Source organism: Falco biarmicus, chromosome 8 (assembly GCF_023638135.1).
Source record: "Falco biarmicus isolate bFalBia1 chromosome 8, bFalBia1.pri, whole genome shotgun sequence".
Taxonomy (NCBI): Eukaryota; Metazoa; Chordata; class Aves; order Falconiformes; family Falconidae; genus Falco; species Falco biarmicus.
This window is the reverse complement of record NC_079295.1, coordinates 61,217,587-61,238,546: the sequence shown is the minus strand read 5'-3', so window position 1 is coordinate 61,238,546 and position 20,960 is coordinate 61,217,587. Positions and strand designations below refer to the sequence as shown.

At 41.0% G+C, this 20,960-nt stretch overlaps 1 protein-coding gene across 1 annotated transcript; it reads left to right on the top strand.

Annotated features, from left to right (window-relative positions):
• Positions 1-5,907: 5,907 nt before the first annotated feature.
• Positions 5,908-11,941, top strand: LOC130153968 (neuropeptide Y receptor type 6-like). Its single transcript, XM_056349487.1, has 3 exons — positions 5,908-6,158; positions 8,400-8,491; positions 8,590-11,941. The coding sequence occupies exon 3, from the start codon at positions 9,630-9,632 to the stop codon at positions 10,749-10,751; it is 1,122 nt and encodes a 373-aa protein (XP_056205462.1). The 5' UTR covers positions 5,908-6,158; positions 8,400-8,491; positions 8,590-9,629; the 3' UTR covers positions 10,752-11,941.
• The last annotated feature ends 9,019 nt before the right edge of the window (positions 11,942-20,960 follow it).

The window sequence follows — 20,960 nt, the reverse complement described above, 5'->3', positions numbered from 1 at the left end:
CGGTGTGTTGGCTTCCATAGTCAACAGGTGTTGCTTCATCTTTTTAAAACAATATAAGCATATCAACCGGATTTTTTATGAGTTTGTTTTGTTAGTATAGTGCAGTCCTCTAGATTTAGGTCTGGTTTTGCCTTTCGGCAGACGGAAAGCATTTTGCAGCCTACAGGATTCCTTCACGTAGACTGTTTGCTCAATTAGTTCTGCATTGACATTATGCTCCTTGAAGACTGGAATGACATCATCCCTGCTATAGACAGATCTAATCCTGATTTTTCTAAATGTGCATAGGTGGAAACAGTTGGGCATAGAGGGCATTCAAACCATAATTTCCCTGATTACTCTGAGATCCTCACACATCCAGGAAAGGTTTTTTAATCCAATCATGTCAAAGAGATATTATTTAGACTTTTGGAAGCCTTGCTCCTACCCAAATCGACACCTCAGGCAGAGGATAATTTTGCAGTTCATAGGAAGATATTTTCGATAAAACATGCAGCAGCAGCACAAACTTCCCCATCCTGGCCCCTTGCTTTAGCTACGAGTGTGAAGAGCTTCTTATAAGAGATACAATTGTCCTCGAGAGAGCTCTTACTTTTTTGGCAAAAGATTTATCTTTCACTCTGTTCTGCTGTTTGTACGCCAATCTGCATAAACATGAAATCTGTGATCTTGCTTTTGTGACTGTCATGAATTAGCACTGGTTTACATTGAAAAAGATTGATAAAAATGCACTGAGAGGAAACTAGGTAAGTCTTCTGCCTACCTGAAGTTTGAACATGACACTCCTCTGGATAAAAATTTCTACCATGTGTAAATTCAGATGGGGAATAAAACACTACACCTCTCTTATTTGCTTAATGCAAAATAAGATTCTACAGATAAAAAGGTAACTACAGAATAACCCACAGGAACTATTTCTTCAGTAAGTAGTATCAATAGTTCAAGCTTGCTGAACAAAATCTTCCCTGAGGCCAATGTAAGGGGAGTGTTCTGAAAGGGAGAAACACGCCTTTGTGAAAGGTGAAGAGGAAAATCATCAGAGAATTGAATTTGCATCCTTTTCTCTGGACCTACATTACCATTTCTCCTTAAATCCTGCCCTCTGTCCTCTTCCCTCGGAAGCTCTGTTTCTTTTTTCCCTCTTTCATCTTTTCGCTATTCTGTCATAACTGATTGTTTCCTTTTTTTCTTTTGCTTAAAAGTTTATGTAAGAGCTGGTCATAATTTGGAGTGATGGGATGAAGGTAAGACAGCAAAATACGGTCGGAAAAATCAAGGTTCTTGTAAGGATCAAAGAATCTAGCAATGCAGTGACAGACGCAAGGGGGTAGATCTTTCACTGTATCTTAGTTGAGGGCAGACCAGGATCGTAAGTTTTGCCAAGGAAAGAGCTGGAGCCAGAAGCAATCTCAGCCATGCTCTGACCTTTTCTCATCTACAAATCTTTCTTTATGCGCTTTTCAGTTAAATTAAGATCTACTTGCTTTTCCCCCCGCTAGCTATTCCTGGGTCCCATCTATTTCTAACTCCACAGAGCCTCTATAGGGTGTTTGTTGTGGTGTTTTTGCATGACTGACATTTAGCTTTATTTGAAAACAGCAGAGGAGTTATGCTATGAAGTTCAGTATATACCTGCCCGAAATTAGCTGTAAGTATCCATGCTATCAAAGAAATTTTAAAATTAGTTGGTGTATACAGGCAAGGCTTTCTAGACACAAAATAGCAATCTAGAATTCATATTTTTAATTCAGAAAAATCAAAACTGTTACTACAGTTTGAAGCATGTAGGAAAATTGAAAAAGACTGAGATTAATGGGAAAAAAACTTCTGATTATTTAAGTATTTCTTAATTAACAATTAGGGCAGTGAAAGATGTGCTGGCATGAGAATCACAGGGTTTGGTGCTCACAATGTCATTATAAAAAGGCTGTAGAATGCGGGGGGGGAAAACACAAAAGCAGAGATGCAGATTATCATACTCCCCCAAAATCTGAGAGCTATTGAAATAACTCATTCTATGGCAGAGATCCCTCTTGGAAAAGATCAGCTGAGGAAGCTGTAGAAAGCTACAAAGGACTGAATCAGGGTTTGGAAAGTGAAAACTATTATAAAATATGAATTAATGCTGTCACACTGTTATTACAGTTGCTCACATATTTAGTTTCTAGTAGGCTGACCCAAAAAACAAAGATGCTAACCTTCCAGCCAGAGAGTATACCAATCTCCATCTCGATTGTATGCCGGCTGAATAAGGTCCAGAAATTAGCTGAAAGTTCACGACATGATATAATTTTAAAAATGGATATGCTGTTATAAGTAACTCATTTAAAGTTAAAGCATATTTTAGAACAGTTGACTTTTCATTCTAGGCATGACCTAATTGAGAGGTACGGACCAGAATGAAGCATCCAGGATATTGCAAAACTATTCCCCTGAGCTACGCAATACAATGGAGTGAAACCTACATTCCAGGTAGTGAACCCGAGTTACTTTTCCGATAATTTTTTCCAATATAGGAAAAAAACTCTGCATCATGGAGCAGTACTCCAACTTACACATATACATCAGTCCTTCTTGGATTGCCTGGACATGACTCTGAACAACCTGCTTTAGCAGGGGATTGGACTAGGTGATCTCCAGAGGTCTCTTCCAACCCTGACCCGTCCTGTGATTCTTTATCTGCATTATCTTTGGAGAAAAACTTACAGTGCATACTTAGTTGATGTTCAGATGTTGCTAGTTTGGTCAAATTATAACCTATTTGCTGAGATACTGTATTAGGGTGTTGATGTCTCCCTGAAACAGGAAAATGTGAAGGGACCGTGTTTTTCCTCCATCATAGCATATTATCTTACTTTCCTGACATTAACCGGCAGATCTGACACTAACACAAGAGATGTCCAGTTATTCTTGCTTATTTCTCTGTGCCTCTTTGAAGGGCTATAAAAGAATAATACTTATTAGGAAGAAATATTCCAGATCCTTCAGAGATGTTACAGGTCACTGAACCAGCTCTTAGCCAAACTGCTGTTAAAGAACTCTTTCACCTAAGAAGCTGAGAAATCGTATGTCTACATCTCTACTAAATCTTTCTTCCTGAAGAAGGCGGCTGCACCTGGCAGGAACAAGGACTGCTGCACAGCTACATGGGAGAAGCAACTAAGCAAAGCTTAGTGTGGTCACCCATCAGCAAAGATTCCTGCTGGGCAAGGAATCGTGTAAATGCCAAAGCAAAAGGTGAGCTCAAAGGACTTAACATGCTACAGCATTTTTCACCAACGGGCTGTTGCCAGCACAACAGATGTTATTACCCACTTAAAGTTCCAAAACGTGTTTATTGTGGCACCCAATCACTTCCCCTGGTTTTCCACACATGGTCTATATGCCATAGCCCGGGAGCCTTCACTGCGCTCAAGACGAGACTGCACTTCACGGACACGGACACTGTTTAGCTGTGAGCTGGCTGGTTCAGGCGACAGTGCCCCGAGCTTTGTGCTTGTACTAGTTAACTGCTACTTGGTTTAAAACCACCTTGGGAACATCTACACAAGCTGAGGTCATGCCTCTAGCTGCTGTGTAACCAGATGTTTGGAAAAGATGTTCCAATTGATTTCAATATGAATATCATGCCTGGAAAGCTTTTAGGATCAGACTTTTACAGCAAGGATTGTGATGAGGTGATAATCAGTACAATGATTGGCATTCAGTATAGCAAGAATCAGCACACTGATTTTTCTGAGGTTTCTCGTTCATTTGTTTGTTTTGCAAAACGAGACAGAAATCCCTAATAAAACTCTTTGAAAATCATGTCAAAACGCCTACCACTTCCCCCGGTATAGAGTCAACTTTGAACTGCTGAAATCCCACAAAGGCAGAGTTACTAAATTTACACTTGACATTGGCAAGCCAATTGCAGTCTTATTTGCAATATGTTTTAAATGTTTGTTATCAGGCTACATACAAAGTCTGCTTTGCACTACAATTGCAGCTCTGCCTTGCAGTTCGTTATCAGCATCTACTGATAAAGGCTATTTTCCCATCACTTAATATTGAGCAATTTAGAAATAAACACTATCATTTACATAAAGTAAATGCAATTCCGCTATCCATTAACCTTTTTTGCAAACAGACGCTACAGCATTTGGCTGAAAATAGCGTATCTTGATCCCCTCCTACACAGCTATAGGTTCCATTTAGCATACATACCTTTGACATCAGGCATAAACAAACCAAGAGCAGCTAACGCCCACAAGCTTCTGATATCAGATGCCATCTAATTCACAACAAAATGGGTTATGACAAAATTAAATCCACAGAAGGCAGCAGATTGATATGACTATAAAACCGAGGGGACCACTCGTTAAACACTTCAGTCTTTCCAGAGACAGAGGACTTGCATAGAGTGTTATATTAGAAACAGAGGCCTATGTAAATAAGCAACCCAACCTTTGTTTGAAATTTATAAATAGAATCAGAACACCTTTTAATTTTATTCATGTATTTCCTTTATAAACAGGCAATGCATTTTTATGGCTTGTTCTGATGCATATCCAGCACATTGCGTGTTTAGGTCTTGATTAACTTCCTGGGTCACACTACAACTAGAAGCTTTGTTTTTCTAGTATTTTTGACATTATCAAAACCAGCAAGTGCTAGAAATGTTTTAGAAAATCATATTCACATTGCTAGATTGTAGCATTTTCGTTAAAACTCCTAGAATAAAAAGCAATGGGCTAAACTAAAGTGAAGGAAATTTTAGGGGGAGGTGTTAAGGAAGTCTTACTAACAGTAAATTAGGCACTTGAATAGCTAATCTAGGATTACCACAGATGTTTAAAACCAGGTTAGACAAACATATCATGAATAGTTGCAAATATACTAGAAGCAGGAGGTTCATCTGGCTGATCTCAGAGGCTTCCTCCACCTCTATTTTCTACAAATAGAATAGCATGACAACTAACAATTAGTTTCAGATAATTAGTTCTAACCTGTACTTTAGGTACAGCATCAGTCTTGCTCATCTCAAAAATACTACTGCTTTTCAGAATCATTCTCTCTCAAAAAAAAAAACCAAACCCAAAAAACCCAGATGCAGTAAAACAGACTCCAATACTCTCAAATATTTTGTCTGCAGGTTTCAACTTCTCTAATTTAACAGGGACTTCTCGTCTAGTTTTCCCGAGTCTGTCCCCATACAGACACATTCTAACTCTGGACCATTTTCTGTTGCTGTTGCTTTTTCTAGTACTGGAGAGCCACAAGATGGTTCAGTGTAAGAGACTGAGATACTGGGGGTTAAGTGGACCCAGGTACAAATTCAAGAGTTTAAACAGCAATGTACCAGATAGCACACCCTAAGAAAAAAACAGTTCCTTTCCTGTCCCATAAACATCCATTCTAAATATTTAACGGGGAAACGTTGAATGGTAATTTTTATAAAGAAGTGACTATAAAAGGTATGGGCTTTTACTGGGAAAACAGTGAAAACAATAAAGTCCCTTTGTAATATGTGCCAGTGTAGTGTGCCACGCTTTGCTTTTCAGGAGTAATTTCGTATCTCTAGAGTATAAGCTAAAATAGTAATTCATAAGGAAAATATGATGATCTTAATTGCAAGAGAGCAAATGATACACTTGATAGGATGTGCATGCCCTTTCTAAGCAGCTTACTGTATTTTCATATCTCTCTCAGTTAAAAAAGCAATAAGCCATCTGCAGATGTTTATGTTCGAAATCCAACATAAGGAAAACATTTGCACTGCAGAACAGATAAGATAATTGAAAATGAAATTGCAAGATAAGGTGTTTGACAGGGTGGAGGGAAGCCGCACCGTGGAGGAAAATCCATCCCCATGACTACTAGCCCTTTCTGCTCCCTGCTCATTGCTGCTCGCCTCTTCGTGGATTCCAGAGCTTGCTTTATTCCTCAGCAGCCTTTCTACAGACTGGTGGATTCAGTCACAGTTGAAAATTGTGGAACTGTGGTTTGTTTCAGAAAGAGAAGAAAGGAGAGTTTAAGTATTGCTTTGGCAGCAGATGGCTCTGCTTTGGATTCTTTTATACACAAAGGAGATGTGTTTGCTGGCTTTGTAATTAACTCAAAAAGGAAAAAGACAAATTGTGAAAGGCAGTGTGGATATGACTTGAATTTTTCATCAGGTAAGAAGTCAGAAAATCCATAAAACTGGCAAAAGTTCCTGAAATATATATTTTAAAGGATTATTGTATTCTCTATATCCTATATTTAAAACTGAATGGAAAGTTTCCTTCACATTTTATCTGTGGAATACTTTGGAACTTAATAAACAGATGATGTTTACAACTGAAACATTTACTGGTCACTTTGAAAGGATGGGGCTATGCATCTCTAACATAGGTAAGAAAATATTTAGGAGAGAAAGCTTTTTTAAAACTCATTTTCTTTAGACTATGCTTTTAACTTTCTTTTGCTTATGCATGTTTCAGTAACGTTTCTGAATCTAGAGGAATGAAACAACTAGGCTTGGTGGATTATCATTTCTCACAGTGTTAAACTCTCACTATGGTAGAGAATCTTTTTCAAAATACATGGGTTAGGGGTTGAAGTAATTAGTTCTCTTATTAAATACATCAATTCTGATATCAGCTGTAGTTGCAGTTGAAGGATGCCGATTCTGCTAATATTTATTAGCTTAGAAAAAAATACTAGTATGTATTACAACATAGTTCAACATGCTGCAGTAAGTACTTGTGTAACTTATTTTTCTAATACTATGAATACTCTAGATGTTTAAACAAGACAGGTGTAATTGTTTTATTGCCACGGAAATGCTTAAATTGCCTTGCAGAATGACATGTACCAAAACCTACACTTTTTAACTCACTGTACAAACCAAGCAGTGTAAGGAAATTAATCTTTTTCCTGAAAAAAGGACAATGTAGATGATTAGTGTGCCTAAAGCTGATGTAGTGAGTGAACTGATCAGAAGGTCGGTACAGGGACTTTTCCTTAATGGTAGAAAGTGCCAAAGAAGCCCTGCTACCCACAGTGAATTCTTGGGAGAGGACATTCAGCACTTGCTATCAAACTGTGTTGTGCAACCATGGATAAATAAGCAAGCATAATAAATAGTGCATAAAATATTACAAACCTGGCTCAGCCTCATGTCCTTAGAGTCCCCACAGCTTCTCCTGCTCACATAAAAAGCAGAGAAGAGCAGAGCTTGTCTTTGAAAGTATCTTGCTTCCAAGCCCGATCCCCTGCTAACACTTGATCTGTTCTCAAAGGGCAGGGCACAGATCTGTGTGAGTCGGGTGAAAACCGCGGGCAGCGCACCGAGAAAGATCACCCTTGGGATAAAGCAGCCAGGCTCTAGAACCTTACACATCTAAAGAGGCGGCGAAGCTCATTAGGGCAACATTTACCACCGCCCGGCCCCTTGCCCATCCAGCTCACGGATCCTTCTGTGTGAGAAGTTCAGCCAGGCAGTTCGTGCTGCCCCAGGGTTTACAGGGCATTTCAGGGTGTTGCCCAGCCACATCATCAGTGTGTGCAGGGTGCGACTGTGCTACCTTCGGCATCCCTTTCACTCCTCCTGGACTCACTGGAAGAGTTTCTGCAAGCTGGCACACGCACAGTAGTATACATGTGCGTGTGTGTGTGTATATATATATATATATATGTATGTGTATATATATAGATATATATACACGCACAGTATGGTACGTGGCTCTGGCTCTTGCCCTGCTGGGGTAGGGACACCTGTGAGGGACTACACACCCTACCTGGGCCACTAGACTTCAACAGCTTTTGCAGCATGATTGTACAGGTTTCCATGTCATTCCCAAAATACAGCTGTAACCAAGCCAGGTGGGTTATTCAGGGGGGCTACAGGGCTTAACGTTAGCCCCTGACCACAAATTCCGTTGTATTTGGAACATCAGGCCACACATAGTCACATAAATCTACAGCCACTTTCACTCCAACATGACTACGTTAGTTGAAAAGTGTATTTTAGTCAGAAAGAGAGTAGTAATAATGCTCCAGAGGTGGTTGTGTTGTTTTGGGGGTGTTTTTTAGAATCTTAATTTGAAGAACCCAGACCTCTGTCAAGCAAAAGTACCAGGATAAATCAGTCCAGGATGTAGCTCTGGCTGGAATATTCTTTGAGTGCCTGTGGGGCAAACAGTTATAGAATCATAGTTCTCAGCTTAACCCTGGATTTGATGTTTAATCTCATGCAAGCAACGAAAAAAAACTTTATTCCTTAGTGATTAAATAATGGCAATCATTTCTATAAAAAGGTTGACAAATTTCTATGCATAAAGAGTTTATTTCTAGTAATAACAAAACATCCACCTATCCCTTCTTCCTGTGCATTCTCTTTAACTTCCCACTGCTTCTTCATTCTTTCTCCACAGGCTCTCAACACTATGGTATTTATTACTAGAGGTGAAGAATGACCTCCTTCCAGCTAGTTTCCCAATAATTCCTACTTCAAAAAGGAATTAAGGTGAGTTAAGAGTTGAGTTTTGAAAGGTACGCGTAGAACATACTTATCTTTCAATTTTAACAACAACTCTTCACATCCTTCTTTTTTTCCTTTCCCAGGTTGGAAACAACCTCTTTCTGGCCAGAGAGCTGGTGAGCCTTTGATTTAAGATTAACTTTTTAACTCAGTGATAAATTCAGACCCATCAAGATATTCTGCTGAAGCCAATTCTTCGCATTAATATTACTTTTATAGCAATGGAATTGTGCTAATAGATTTTTCTGCTTGACACCTGTTTAAGTTAGAACTGGAAGAAGAATCAACTCTGGGTCAAAAAAATTTGAGAAAATTTGGGGGGCATCATTTGTCAAACTTGTACAACAGTGAAAGGTGTGTAGGGAAATGAGACAACCTTTGGCAACCACTGATATGGAATTAACTATGTGTAGAACTAAGATGTGATCTTTGGTTTACATTTTTGTCAAATTAGATTGACGAAAAAGGACACGCTGTCTTTAATACATAAACAGAAAGGAAACTCCCTTACAGGTGCCATTCATAGAGGTGTTAAATATCACTTAAGCTCTAGCACCTATCATTTTGATTAAGCCAGAGGGATTTGATGTATTAGCTTACATTGCTTTGTAGTTCTGGAGAAAATGTGTGTGATGTCTAAGCTAGCAATGTGATGGCAGGACCCAATTCTTCTTTTCTGATCATAAAAAAAGCAACTGATTATCCTTACTGGAATTCCTTAAACTTTGATAAATCTTTGGCTGAGAGAGATCTTAAATTATTTTATTTTGAAAAGTTTATCCACAGTTGCTAAAAGAAGAGTTGTATGAAAATGTTCATACAAGTTTAATCAGAGCTATCACTGCTATTTCTTGTACTTCACCATCAGTTACAGGTCTGTAACGCTGCCAGTGCAGAACCTCGGAAAGGCAACAGCCTGCATCTATCTATAACTATATACATACACCCACTAATGCTCAACCACGGGCTTTTCCAGTGCTATAATTAATTAAATTAAATTTGATCAAAACTTCAAGGACAACAACTATGATAGACTCATAGTAATCGTTGCCTTGGAAAGCCCCATACAAAGCGTATTCTAAACCATACTAGGTTTTGTCCATAGGTTGGGGGATGCTTCACGATGGATAAAGCCATACAGCATCCCAGTGAGATTCTGTTTAATCAGACTCTCTCTAATATTAGCTATTCTCAGTTTTTGAACTTTGATACGTGCCAGCCTTCCTTCCTTGCAGAATTTTTGCTCATTACAGCCTACGCATTAGTTACAATAGTGGGGCTTTTTGGAAATCTTTGCTTGATTTTTATAATAAAGAGACGGAAAGAAGCTCAAAACGTTACCAACATTCTGATTGCCAACCTCTCTTTATCAGATGTTTTGATCTGTATCATGTGTATTCCTGTCACAGTTGCATATACCTTAATGGACTACTGGATATTTGGGGAAGCTATGTGTAAAGTAAGTTCTTTTATACAAAGTATATCCGTCACAGTCTCCATTTTCTCACTTGTACTGATTGCCATCGAGAGATATCAGTTAATTGTGAACCCACGTGGCTGGAAGCCTAATATTTCACATGCTTACTGGGGAATTCTTTTCATCTGGGGGTTTTCCCTCATAATATCCATTCCTTTTCTAGTATTTCACCAATTAACCGATGAACCCTTCAAACATCTGTCTGTCCATAGCGATTTCTACAAGAACAAGGTTGCTTGCGTCGAAGCATGGCCATCTGTTACAGAGCGACTGATTTTTACCACTAGTCTGCTGGTTTTCCAGTACTGCTTCCCACTGGGGTTCATTTTTATCTGCTATCTCAGGATATTCGTATGTCTTCGAAGGCGACATGGTAAAATAGACAGGTTGAGAGAGAATGACAGCAGACTGAGTGAAAACAAAAGGATTAATATGATGTTGATATCAATTGTTGTCACTTTTGCAGCTTGCTGGTTGCCTCTCAATATATTCAATGTTGTTTTTGACTGGAACCATGAGGCACTAATGAGCTGTAATCATAACCTGGCATTTACAATATGCCACCTGGTGGCCATGATCTCAACATGCATCAATCCTGTCTTCTATGGATTTCTCAACAAGAATTTTCAGAAGGATTTGATGTCGTTAGTCCACCACTGCAGATGCTCGGCATCACAAGAGGAGTATGAAAATATTGCCCTTTCCAATCTGCAAACGGATGCGTCTAAGGGATCTCTGAAATTAAATAATCCCCCCGTGGTTATCTAAAATAATCCAACATCTCGCAACATTTTGTGTTTTGTTGCAGATGACCTCTTTCTGTAGGTCTTGATCACGTTACCGCTGGGTTTAGAGGAAGCCTTTGCCATTTAGTTCAGCAAAACCAGGATTACGCTCCCATAGGCATACTCTTAACAGGTACTTTATGATAGTATCAATAATTAATAAACCACTTCCAAGAGTCCTAAAGATCAATAATAATGAATTATAAACTGTATTAACATCTTACTTTTTAATCCACAACTTCCAAGTCACTGGCATACGACCTTAGCACCAGTAAAAATATTTCCAATTCGGCCACTGTTACAGTTTACCTGGCTTCACCAAGTAAACCATGAATACTGGGGCATTCCTGACTTCATCAGCCTTTTCATAGACTGTTTTCTGGCCTTTTAATTTTCCAACTCTACGTTGTTCCCACCTCTGGTTAATCTGTACAACAGTTCGTAGGCAGATCACACTGGAAGGCAGATCCTTTAACTTTCTTCCATCCCTGGCATGCAGTTTGCCATGATTTAGTACCAGTTCAGCCTAGAAATTGTATTTTAACAAAGAAAAAGGCTAGAGCTGGATTTATTTTTTTTTTTTTAAATGAGCACTAATACAGGCTGTATTTGACGTACTGCAAATTCCACTCAGATTAATGCTGTTCAAGATGAAAGACATACTTAGCATCTCTCCTAAAAGCGCTGTATTCTGCTCCAAACCACCAGTACAGATCATTGCTTCCTCCGCTACCATCATCCCTGGCCCTTCAAACCGACCTTTTAGAATCTCCATTATCAAACACACACACTAGGAATTCAGAGTAAGTTTTTTTAGCTGCTTATCCAGTTTATAGGTTCCTCTCTGAGTAGAAAATTAGGTTTATGTTTTAATTTCAGAAATATCTTTCTCCACATTTCTGCACTAGCAAGAGGCCACGCTTGAGGCACGTGTTGTCATTTCTGTTGGACTCTTGTTTGAAAACAATTTCTTTTGCAACACAGTGCATAGAAGCCTAAAGGTGTAATACTGAACACAACTTTTCTCAAAGTAACATATTTTAGAAAACACTTTGCAATATGGCCATAAAAAAATAACCAAACATATTCTTCATCCATGCTACGGTGCCAACATAAATAATTGGTCAACATTGGGCTGTTTAAATACAACATTTAGAATACCTCAGTCCAACAAATCACCATGCATCCTCTTGTTCAAGTTAATTAATTATATTATATATATTATAATAACTATATTGCTAAAGCCCCCCCCTTATTTTTATCATTCCAAAAATCACCCTTGTTTTAACACTTGTCCAAAAAATTCCTTGTAATTTATTCTCTAACTTCGGCAGTTACTGATGCCCCGCCCCCCCCCCCCCCCCAAGCAAGGAGAACTAACACTCAAATTACAATTAGCTCCTTGATGATTCAGCTATGATGGAGCTTACCTTAAGGCTGTAAAATTCTCTTGGACGGGGACCATCATCTTCTGTAGTCATGCAGTTCTTAAAGGAGCCCATCAGGTCATAGCTCTCTTGTTCTGATGCTACAGCATTAGAGCAAACTGCCTGCGTTACTCCACTCACCAGAGGTGTTGTGTGAGAAGAGCCTCACAAGCTCCGGCAGACACGCTGGATTGCCAAGTGCTTCCTGATTCCCACTGAGCAAAGAGACCTCACTGAAATCTGTTAGCACCTGATCCCACTGAAGGCCTAAGGGCAGCGGTCACAAGGGCAAGAAAGGCAGTGATGTGGTAATCAAGTATTTGAGTGACAGGTATGGATTAGTTTTGGTATAATTTAGTATTTTTTTTCTAATTAGATCAAATATCATGCGTGTGAAGTAGAGTGCTTAAACCGTGACTTAAACACCTGCCTTGTGCATCATCCAAATAAACCACCAGGAGACCGATAAATACCTAATAAAGGGTAATGATCAGCTCGTTGAGACTACCTTAGTATTAATTATCTCCATTAACTCCAGCTCTCGGTCACTGGGCTCCCCTCACTGCTGATACACACCGTCTGCTTGTTCAGCACAAGAGGCGTTGACCCGAGCAGAGAGCAGCAACTCGCAGCCAGCGCTCCTCTGCCACCCCGGAGCGGCTGGTGCGTGCTTTGGGGAAGGGGAGGTGATGGTGTTGCTTCTCTGTTCTAAAGCTGAGACTCCAGGGTAATAAAGTGATTGATTATCTCTACCTCACTTGCTTAATTGAGAGCAAATCTGATCCAGGAGTTTCACTTTTCTTGGAGATGCCGGTACCCGTACAGAAACCCACGTAACACTGTCAGATGCTTCCCTGAACAGAGCATTTTAACAAACCATGGTGGCGCACCGGCTGGAGGCTGGGTTACCAGCTGGATTCCTCCGAGTATACTCTCATTTATTAATGCTAGACACAAAAAAAGTTCCGATTTCTCTCAGTTCTGGTCGTGGCAAACATCTCAGACAGTATTTCATGTTTGAATCAGGCCTAGCTGAGATTCCCATGGGTGAACTTGGCCTAAGTGACCCCACAGCTGTATTCCCACCCCACAGACATGCCCAAAGGGGCTTAGTTTTACAGCAGGGGTGGTTTCAGTTATCAGGCCCCAGGTGGTTTAAATAGAGCCACAAAATGAACACCAGATTGTGGTCAGTGGGCCAGCAGAAACTCTGTGACCTTACGAGAAGGCCAAGGACGCTGATGAGTGGCCTCCCTTTATACTGTCTCCCCCTGCAAGTGCTCGGGTTGTATGTTTCTGTGGCATTCAACAACTTTAAAAAAAAAAAAAAAACCAAAACAAACCAACCAGTTGCTATTGCTTTTTGTAACACTAAGTGTCTGCTCCTGACATCCTGATCAGAGTTAAGCAATGAATTTTTCCAGTCTGAATCCTGGCATGAGAGGGTTCCTGGTTAGCAGGTGGAAGCTCTCTGAGTAGCGAGACTGCTTCAGCATCGGCTGTGAGTAATTACACCCTGACGGTTTCTTGTCATTTCTTCCTTTTACACTTTCATCTGACGCAAGCGCTGAGGCTTCGTTTCTGGTCGAAGCATTCAGTTATCACCCATCTCTTTTCTTAATGCCGCACGTTTAAAAATCATTGCTAACCACACAGAGCATCATCACTGTCTTGAAGATGTCTCCCTTCACGCTGTGTGTTCTCTCATTACATCCACTGGCTTTACATGCAGGCTGATCGCTAATTGCCAGCCAAGTCAATAGGAGTGAATCGACTTTGATAGGAATAGGGACAAAGAGAAGTTACTTATTTTTAGGAGATGAGTATTGTGGACTCCAGCGTGGTGTGTGACAGTGATGTATGTGACCGTGCGATATGCAATACTTACAGATTGCTCAAGTCATATTAAACTGACAAATGTTGCCCCGTGTCAGGTATTGCTGATAACTTCATTTTCCCTTATTTTATTGGTATAGCAAATAGGCAGAATGGTAAGAGCCTTGCTCACCAGACTGTTGTTACTTGATGCAACCAGATGGAAGACTGTGAGCTCCCTCAGGGGAGCAGGAACATGGAATTAATTACAGAAAGCTAGAGGGGGAACCTGAACTCCAGAATGTTACCTAAATGTACAAAGTCTTTGCCATGATGTTTTTTTGTAAAACGTGCATCAGAGCTTTGTTCAAGTGGTTTGGTCATGTAGGCCAGACCAATATAGTTATAAACATCCTTGTAAATTGGTATTTCTTTACATGTATTTGTATTTTATGGTTGGTTGGTTTAACTGTGAGCACATATAACTAGAGTTAGATACTTGGAAAATGGCATTCATTGTGAAAATGATTCCATTCAACAGAGAGCTCAATTGATTATTGATTGTAATTATGTACGTGCACAAAAGCAGTGCCATTGCTGTGTGTTATTTAAATACTTTGATTCCTCCTGCCTACTGATAAATAAATATTACTCTGTATTAAACTGTTATGTTGCCCAGCTGGTAAATTCTACTGTCTCTAATCTTGACAGGACATTTCTCATACAAACAGTTCTGGAAACTGGTTTAGCATTTCACATGCTCACTTATTAGATAAACAGAGATCAGTGAAAAATTAGGTATTTGCTGTTTCCAGAAGACAGAAGGACTTAAAAACAGCTAAAGAACCTTCTCGGGGCTCACAGTGCTGACATAATTTTTTGTTGGAGAAGGACAGAATCATAAACCAGGGAGGTTTCAAGTGAATTTATGCCTCAAGGGCAGAGCAACTTTTTAATATGGTACTTTATGATTTGTACTCAAATGTAACCAATGTGTTTGGAATACTGTTTTCTTAGACAGTTTGCAGATACACTGAATAACCTGTGCAATTTGTCAGAGTGGAAGTTTCCTTTCAGCAGCTCAGGGAATTTTGCCTGTAGCACAAATATTGAGAGGTCTTCCGAGTGCTGCATTGCAGCCCAGTTGGTACATATTAGTTTCCAAAGTAGCATCTACTGCTGTGCTTTAATTCATCAATATCTAAGTAGGAGAAAGATGCTTCTGATTTTTCTTGCTTAAGCCAAAATGTTCATACCACATTTGCTTAATTATCCATATTCTATTGCATATGATAAAAGCTCCGGGGATTTAACAATGACACATTACTAGGACAGATTCCAGCCCTGAAGATGAGATGCTTTTATTTTACTCAGCCCTGATCCACTACAAATGGAAAATGATACCCAGGTTCTACTTCTGGCATTATATTTTTTAAAGTTACATCACAGCTGCATCAATTGTTAGGCAAGAGTATTTCACCCTGACATAGCTGTAAATTCACATTGCACTAAACTGTACCACAACGGGTAACATTCTGAAAAAACACCAGTCTGACTTTCAGGGAGATAAATTTTGCATCTAAGAAGTGTCTGAATCTTACTCAGATTCTAGAAAGAGAGAGAAATTATGGCAAGGCAGGTAACTACATACTTGTAGAAATGTGGCCGTATAAGGCAATTACAATATGTTATTTTATGCCCTGGCTCTTAAGCAGCAAGCTCTGCTCCGTGCCTCTCGAAGCACACCTTGATTTTAGCCTACTGTCCTGTAGAAACGCAGTTTATACCGTTATGCTTCCGTCCTTTTAATCTCGCTAACACTTGAGCCGTTGGCCAATCTTAACCAGCTTTGAATAAATGTCTCACAGATCATTACACCCCTATCTTCGGAAGAGCTGTGGCTGGCTAGAAGACAGAAATGCAAATTCCAGTCCCCCCCCCCCCCCAAAAAAAAAAAAAAAAGGTTACACCTGCAGGGGTGTGTGCTTAGTTCTGCTCTACCTCATCAGAAGACGCACGGCTTCAGACCTGCAAGAGCACACGCTGTCCTCTGCCCAGGAACGGTATCAGAGTTTCAGAGTGATGGCACAGAAGCGTTGACCCAGCATTTGGGATCCTTTGAAGGTAAAACCCCATCCAAATAAAAAAGAACCCGCACACAAGTTGCCAAACTATGTCCCCATTGCACTGTCGTAAACACAGCAAAACCTTTGCATTTGTGTACGCATGAAGGTCATTTTAAAACATTTATGACAGCTTTTCCAGGTTGAAATGGCCTATGGCGCAGAGTGAAAACAAAGTAAAAAGACGACAAAACACCAGCCCTGACAGAGGGTTTTTAACAAAACATTATCTTGGGACTCACAAACTATCATGGTCTAACTATGGCAAGTCCTGTCAGCCCTGCACCTCCTCTCCCGAATTCCTCCTCCTGTGCCCCACACCCAGATTGTGCTTGTTTCAATTTGTTTCACAAGATGCACAGAGTGGCCAACACGACATAGCCATCTTCTTACTTGCAGTTCTGGATGTTATTTAATGGAAATGAAATATTGGCTTTCAGGAGAAAAATCATTCTTCACATTCACAGACTCGCCTTTTTCTTTTTTTTTTATTTCAACTCCCCACTTTCCCCAGGTCCATCACAGTCGATGGGTGATAAACCAAGCCATTAGGTATACATGAAGTTTGCTTCATCATATAAATATTTGGTTTTCTTCTTCACTGTTTTAAACAGTACTCTCAGAAGAAAGAAAATCTACAGCACAGTTCTACGTAACCTCACAACAAAGGGTCAGGACTGCACGTGTACTTAGTGGAACCTGATAGACTCCACAAACACAAAACACCACTGTCCTTTCAACTCTATGCTAATAAGACACTTTAAAATATTCCACAATGGCAACCTTAGAATTATCTTGTCTGCTATCACTCATTTTTAAACAAGGTTCCTTTGGCATATAGCTTGGTTTCCACGCAAATGTACTGACTGATGTCTTTTATTTCATTTCATAGGCTTCTCCATTAGTCACAGGCTATTTACATAATGTGATGGAATTAGCACCTGTGTGGAGCTATTCTCTGTGCAGAATTCATTTCACCCTCATACCTAGTGAGGAAAACTTGTTAAGCTGTGTAGATGATAGGGCTGTAACAACTACACGAATTAGTTCTTCCAAGCAAGAATGGCTACTAGAATCAGAAGCTCTCAGAATTGGGGGTCCCTCTAAAGAGAATCACTTATACCCCCTTGCCAGCTCCATTTTTAGGTTGGAGACCTCTGCAGTGCTTACTTGCATACAGCCAGAACCGCAGTGTCGGCGGTGGCTTGGAGAGGCACGGATTTCCCAGGCACACACTTCTGTAGCGACTGCTGCACAGCCTCCGCGAACTCCCAGGCCACGGTGACATTTCCCCAGCGCATTCAAATCTCTCTCGCTCATCCTCAATACAGGCCAACAGATTTTCCTATCAACAAGCAAGAAAATGACTGCTTTTGGGACTAAAATCATTTGGATGGCATAGTTGTGTCAGATGATCCCATACTTTAATTTCTACCTGGAAGCCACCTGAGGATTTGCCGTATTACCGTTACTAAAAACCACCCAGGACTCTAGCCTGATCATATTCCCATATTTCCTCAAGTGGCTGGCCAATGGAAGCCATTTAATCCACATTAGGTTGTTGGGTTGGCGTGTGTTCTTTGTTTTTCAAATAAATGCAACCACTGCTTTCTTACATGTGAGAAGTACATCTCGGCGAGAATAAAATTCAAGAAGTTTTGTGTGGATCGAAACAAGAAAGGAGATCCCAGAACAGTCCTCATACTCTCTTCTGTCTTTCCAGAGCCACCTGTCCCATTCTTCTGGAATTTTCCTCAACAAAACCATGTAGCTGCCATCCCTTTCCTTTTTCATTAGCTCTGCAGGAAGCTGACAGCCACTATCGCCTCGCAGCCCTTACCCACGCCCGTCGCCTCCCGGATGGATCCCACCGCTAAAGGAGCTCTCCCTGGGTGCAGAGAGGGGCGCCTGAGAGCCTGGAGCGTGAGGAAGGGGCTCGGCTGAAGTGGCAGGGAAGGAGCTGGGCTTAGCAGAGTAGGACAGAGCCGAGACGAATGCTCACGGGAGCTCAGACCGTGGAAGAGACTCAGGAGGATTCTGCAAGAAAATGAAGATATAGTTTAGAAGCCTCAGAACAGAGTGTAACAGCAGGAAAATACACTTACGTGTTTAACTCGATCCACTGCGGCAACTATTTGGGCTTCCAGAGGAAAAAAAAAAGCATCTATTTGAGCATCATATTTTTATAGGACGTTTTTACAAAGATATAAAGTCACAGGAACGGTTTCATATTTAATTTGCACAGGAGGGAAACCCACATCCACACTGCAGCCGTGCCTGGAAAGGCAGGAAACCTGGGCTGTCCTTGCAGGAGCACGAGGCCATCAGGTGCTGCGCCGCTGGTACGGGGCCCCGACCTCCTGGCGTGGGACGGTTCGGTGTTACAGCAAAGAGCATGAAAGAGCCCAAGACCGTGGGCAGCCCTGAGAACCCAGCCGACCTGCGGCTCTGCTGCCGGCTGGGCACTTGACATCCTCACCGGGTGGGATGCACAAAAGAAATGCACTTTCTTTTGAGGAGCTCCAAAATAAAGGTCAAAGGGACCTCACGACACCTGCAGGATAAACCTTTGGGAGGATAAATAGCAAATAAATCTCTTCTAAAGTATCAAGGTCTAATATTCCACCGTCTGTAAAGAGTATCTTTACCGGCCAACCTTGCAAGGCTGTCAGCATGGCACGATATCCTGCCCAGCACACATCTACATTTCTGCGTTTTGGATGGCTTTAAGTGTCTTCCTGCTTCCAGCTTTTTATCCACAGGCCTTTCTGACCGTGGGAGCAGGTCAAGTTCTCACTTACACCATAGGCACTGAGCGCTCCTGGCTGGTTAGAAATCAACCTTAAAGATCTCCCCCTCCCTGGGACTTGTAGCACTTGTTTCAGCCAACACCAAGTATCTGCCCAAAACAGACAACGCTTTCTCCTGAAACTGGCTCTCCGTAGGGCTATTCCCGCAGGTGCCGTCTGTCTCCGGCTCCTTTGTCGTGTGGAAAATGTCACACTCCAGTGGGTTTGAATGCTGCCAGGCCGGTTAGTGACCGTAAACGTGATCCCGAGAGAGCACATTCTCCAGGGGCACCCGCAACCCCTGGGCACTGCCGAGCCTCCTGCCAAACGGCCTCAGAGCCACGCTCGGCGGGCTGCAAACCCCAAACCCAAGGCACATCAAACACGGGTATAACCATATTTTGAAGTGCCCTTTATTAATGAAAACCAGCTAAAACTTTGCCTGTCTTCAGGCATGCATACACAACCATCGACATGCTACGCTGAATTGTCAGTTGAAGTAATTGAAGCCTTGTGACTGACCGGGAACGCAAGATTGCTGCCTTCTAATTAAAGGTGAAGTTGAGATTCCTTTAAAAATTGGCCACAGAATTAGTAATGAATCCAAAAACAAAATCTGAGTTGACTGAAAGGTCATGAAACACAGGGAGATAATTACCATTTGATGTTCCAGGAAACCCAAGCTCTGACACTAAAATAAAAAAAAATAAAAATAAAAAAGGCATGCTGGAAGCCTTTGATGAATGATAACAAGAAGTTTCTTTCTTCCCATCCCCATCATGCAAACAGACCAGGCACGGAGCTAGCGAGGGCTTTATGCAAGGAAACACCAACAATCATTTGAGCCTGAGTATCCTGCTAAACCTCACATCTTTACTCATTGAAACACAGGACAAATCAAATATTTCCAGGGAAAAGTAACTTCTTTTTTTTTTTTTTTTTTTTTTTTTGTTAGTATAATTTACTTTGCTGACTAATCAGTTTACAAAGTTGATTAGCTTTTGCTTGGGCAGCTTTGAGTTTTTGCCTCTTCCCAAAAGGAAAATATACCAAGTGTACCAAGATTCTAGAAGTACTCCAGTTGTGTTAAAAGGCTGTGTGGGGTTAATATTAAAATATTTTCAGTAGGTTTTTGCATGGAGGGGATCTGCAGCAGCTGTACAAGAAACATTGGAGAATAGCAACAGCAAGTTATGAACAAAAACAAATCATGAAGAAGGAAAAACTATTAACAGTCAAATTAATATAATCAAGAGTTACAGTACATCTGCTGCTAAGAAATAATAGCTGCTTCTTGTCTTCTTGGAAAAGCTAAAAAAAAAACAACTGCTAGTTTAATAATTAAGAAGGCTTTAAAAACACACAGAATGACTGAATCTTTGAGGATGGGAAGGGACCTCTTGAGATCATCTAGTCTAACCCCCCCGTGCTCAGTAATATAGAATGCTTTTTCTCAAGTATAATCATAAATTTAGTTAATTAAAACTTCAACAGAAAACTGCTCCTGGGAGAGCTGGCCCCGGAGGAGCCGTGAGGGTGTGCGCAGCCAGCAGTGCCGGCGGGTCTGCCGCGGCAGGTCACGTCACCACTGCTGAGCTCGGTGGGAAGCTTGGTGCCAGCTCCGGTTCACTGTCTCCCCACTCTGGAGGATTATTTTTTTTTCTCTGCCCAAGTTCACGTTGCTGACAAACCAGGAGCTGAATTTTCTCAGAAAAATCAAAATCCCCCGGTGGAAGCCAGTTCAGTCGCCAGCACGAAGGCGGCTGTCGGGGAGGCAGCGGTGAGCAGACGTGATGTGGAGCCGCTGATGAAGCAGGCAGGAGCCTGGTATGTCTGGGCAGATGTGTAAGGCAAAAAGTAATATACTTCCCTTTTTTTTTCACCCAACAGACCAAACCAGGGCTGAAATCAATAGAAATGAGTTTCCTGCCCATTTCATCTGTGGGATCATGATGGGTTTGCAAGTTAATGTTTCAGTACATGGTACAGATATAGAAAAAAAACCCAGCAGAACTGCCTTAGATGACCAGAATCCAGA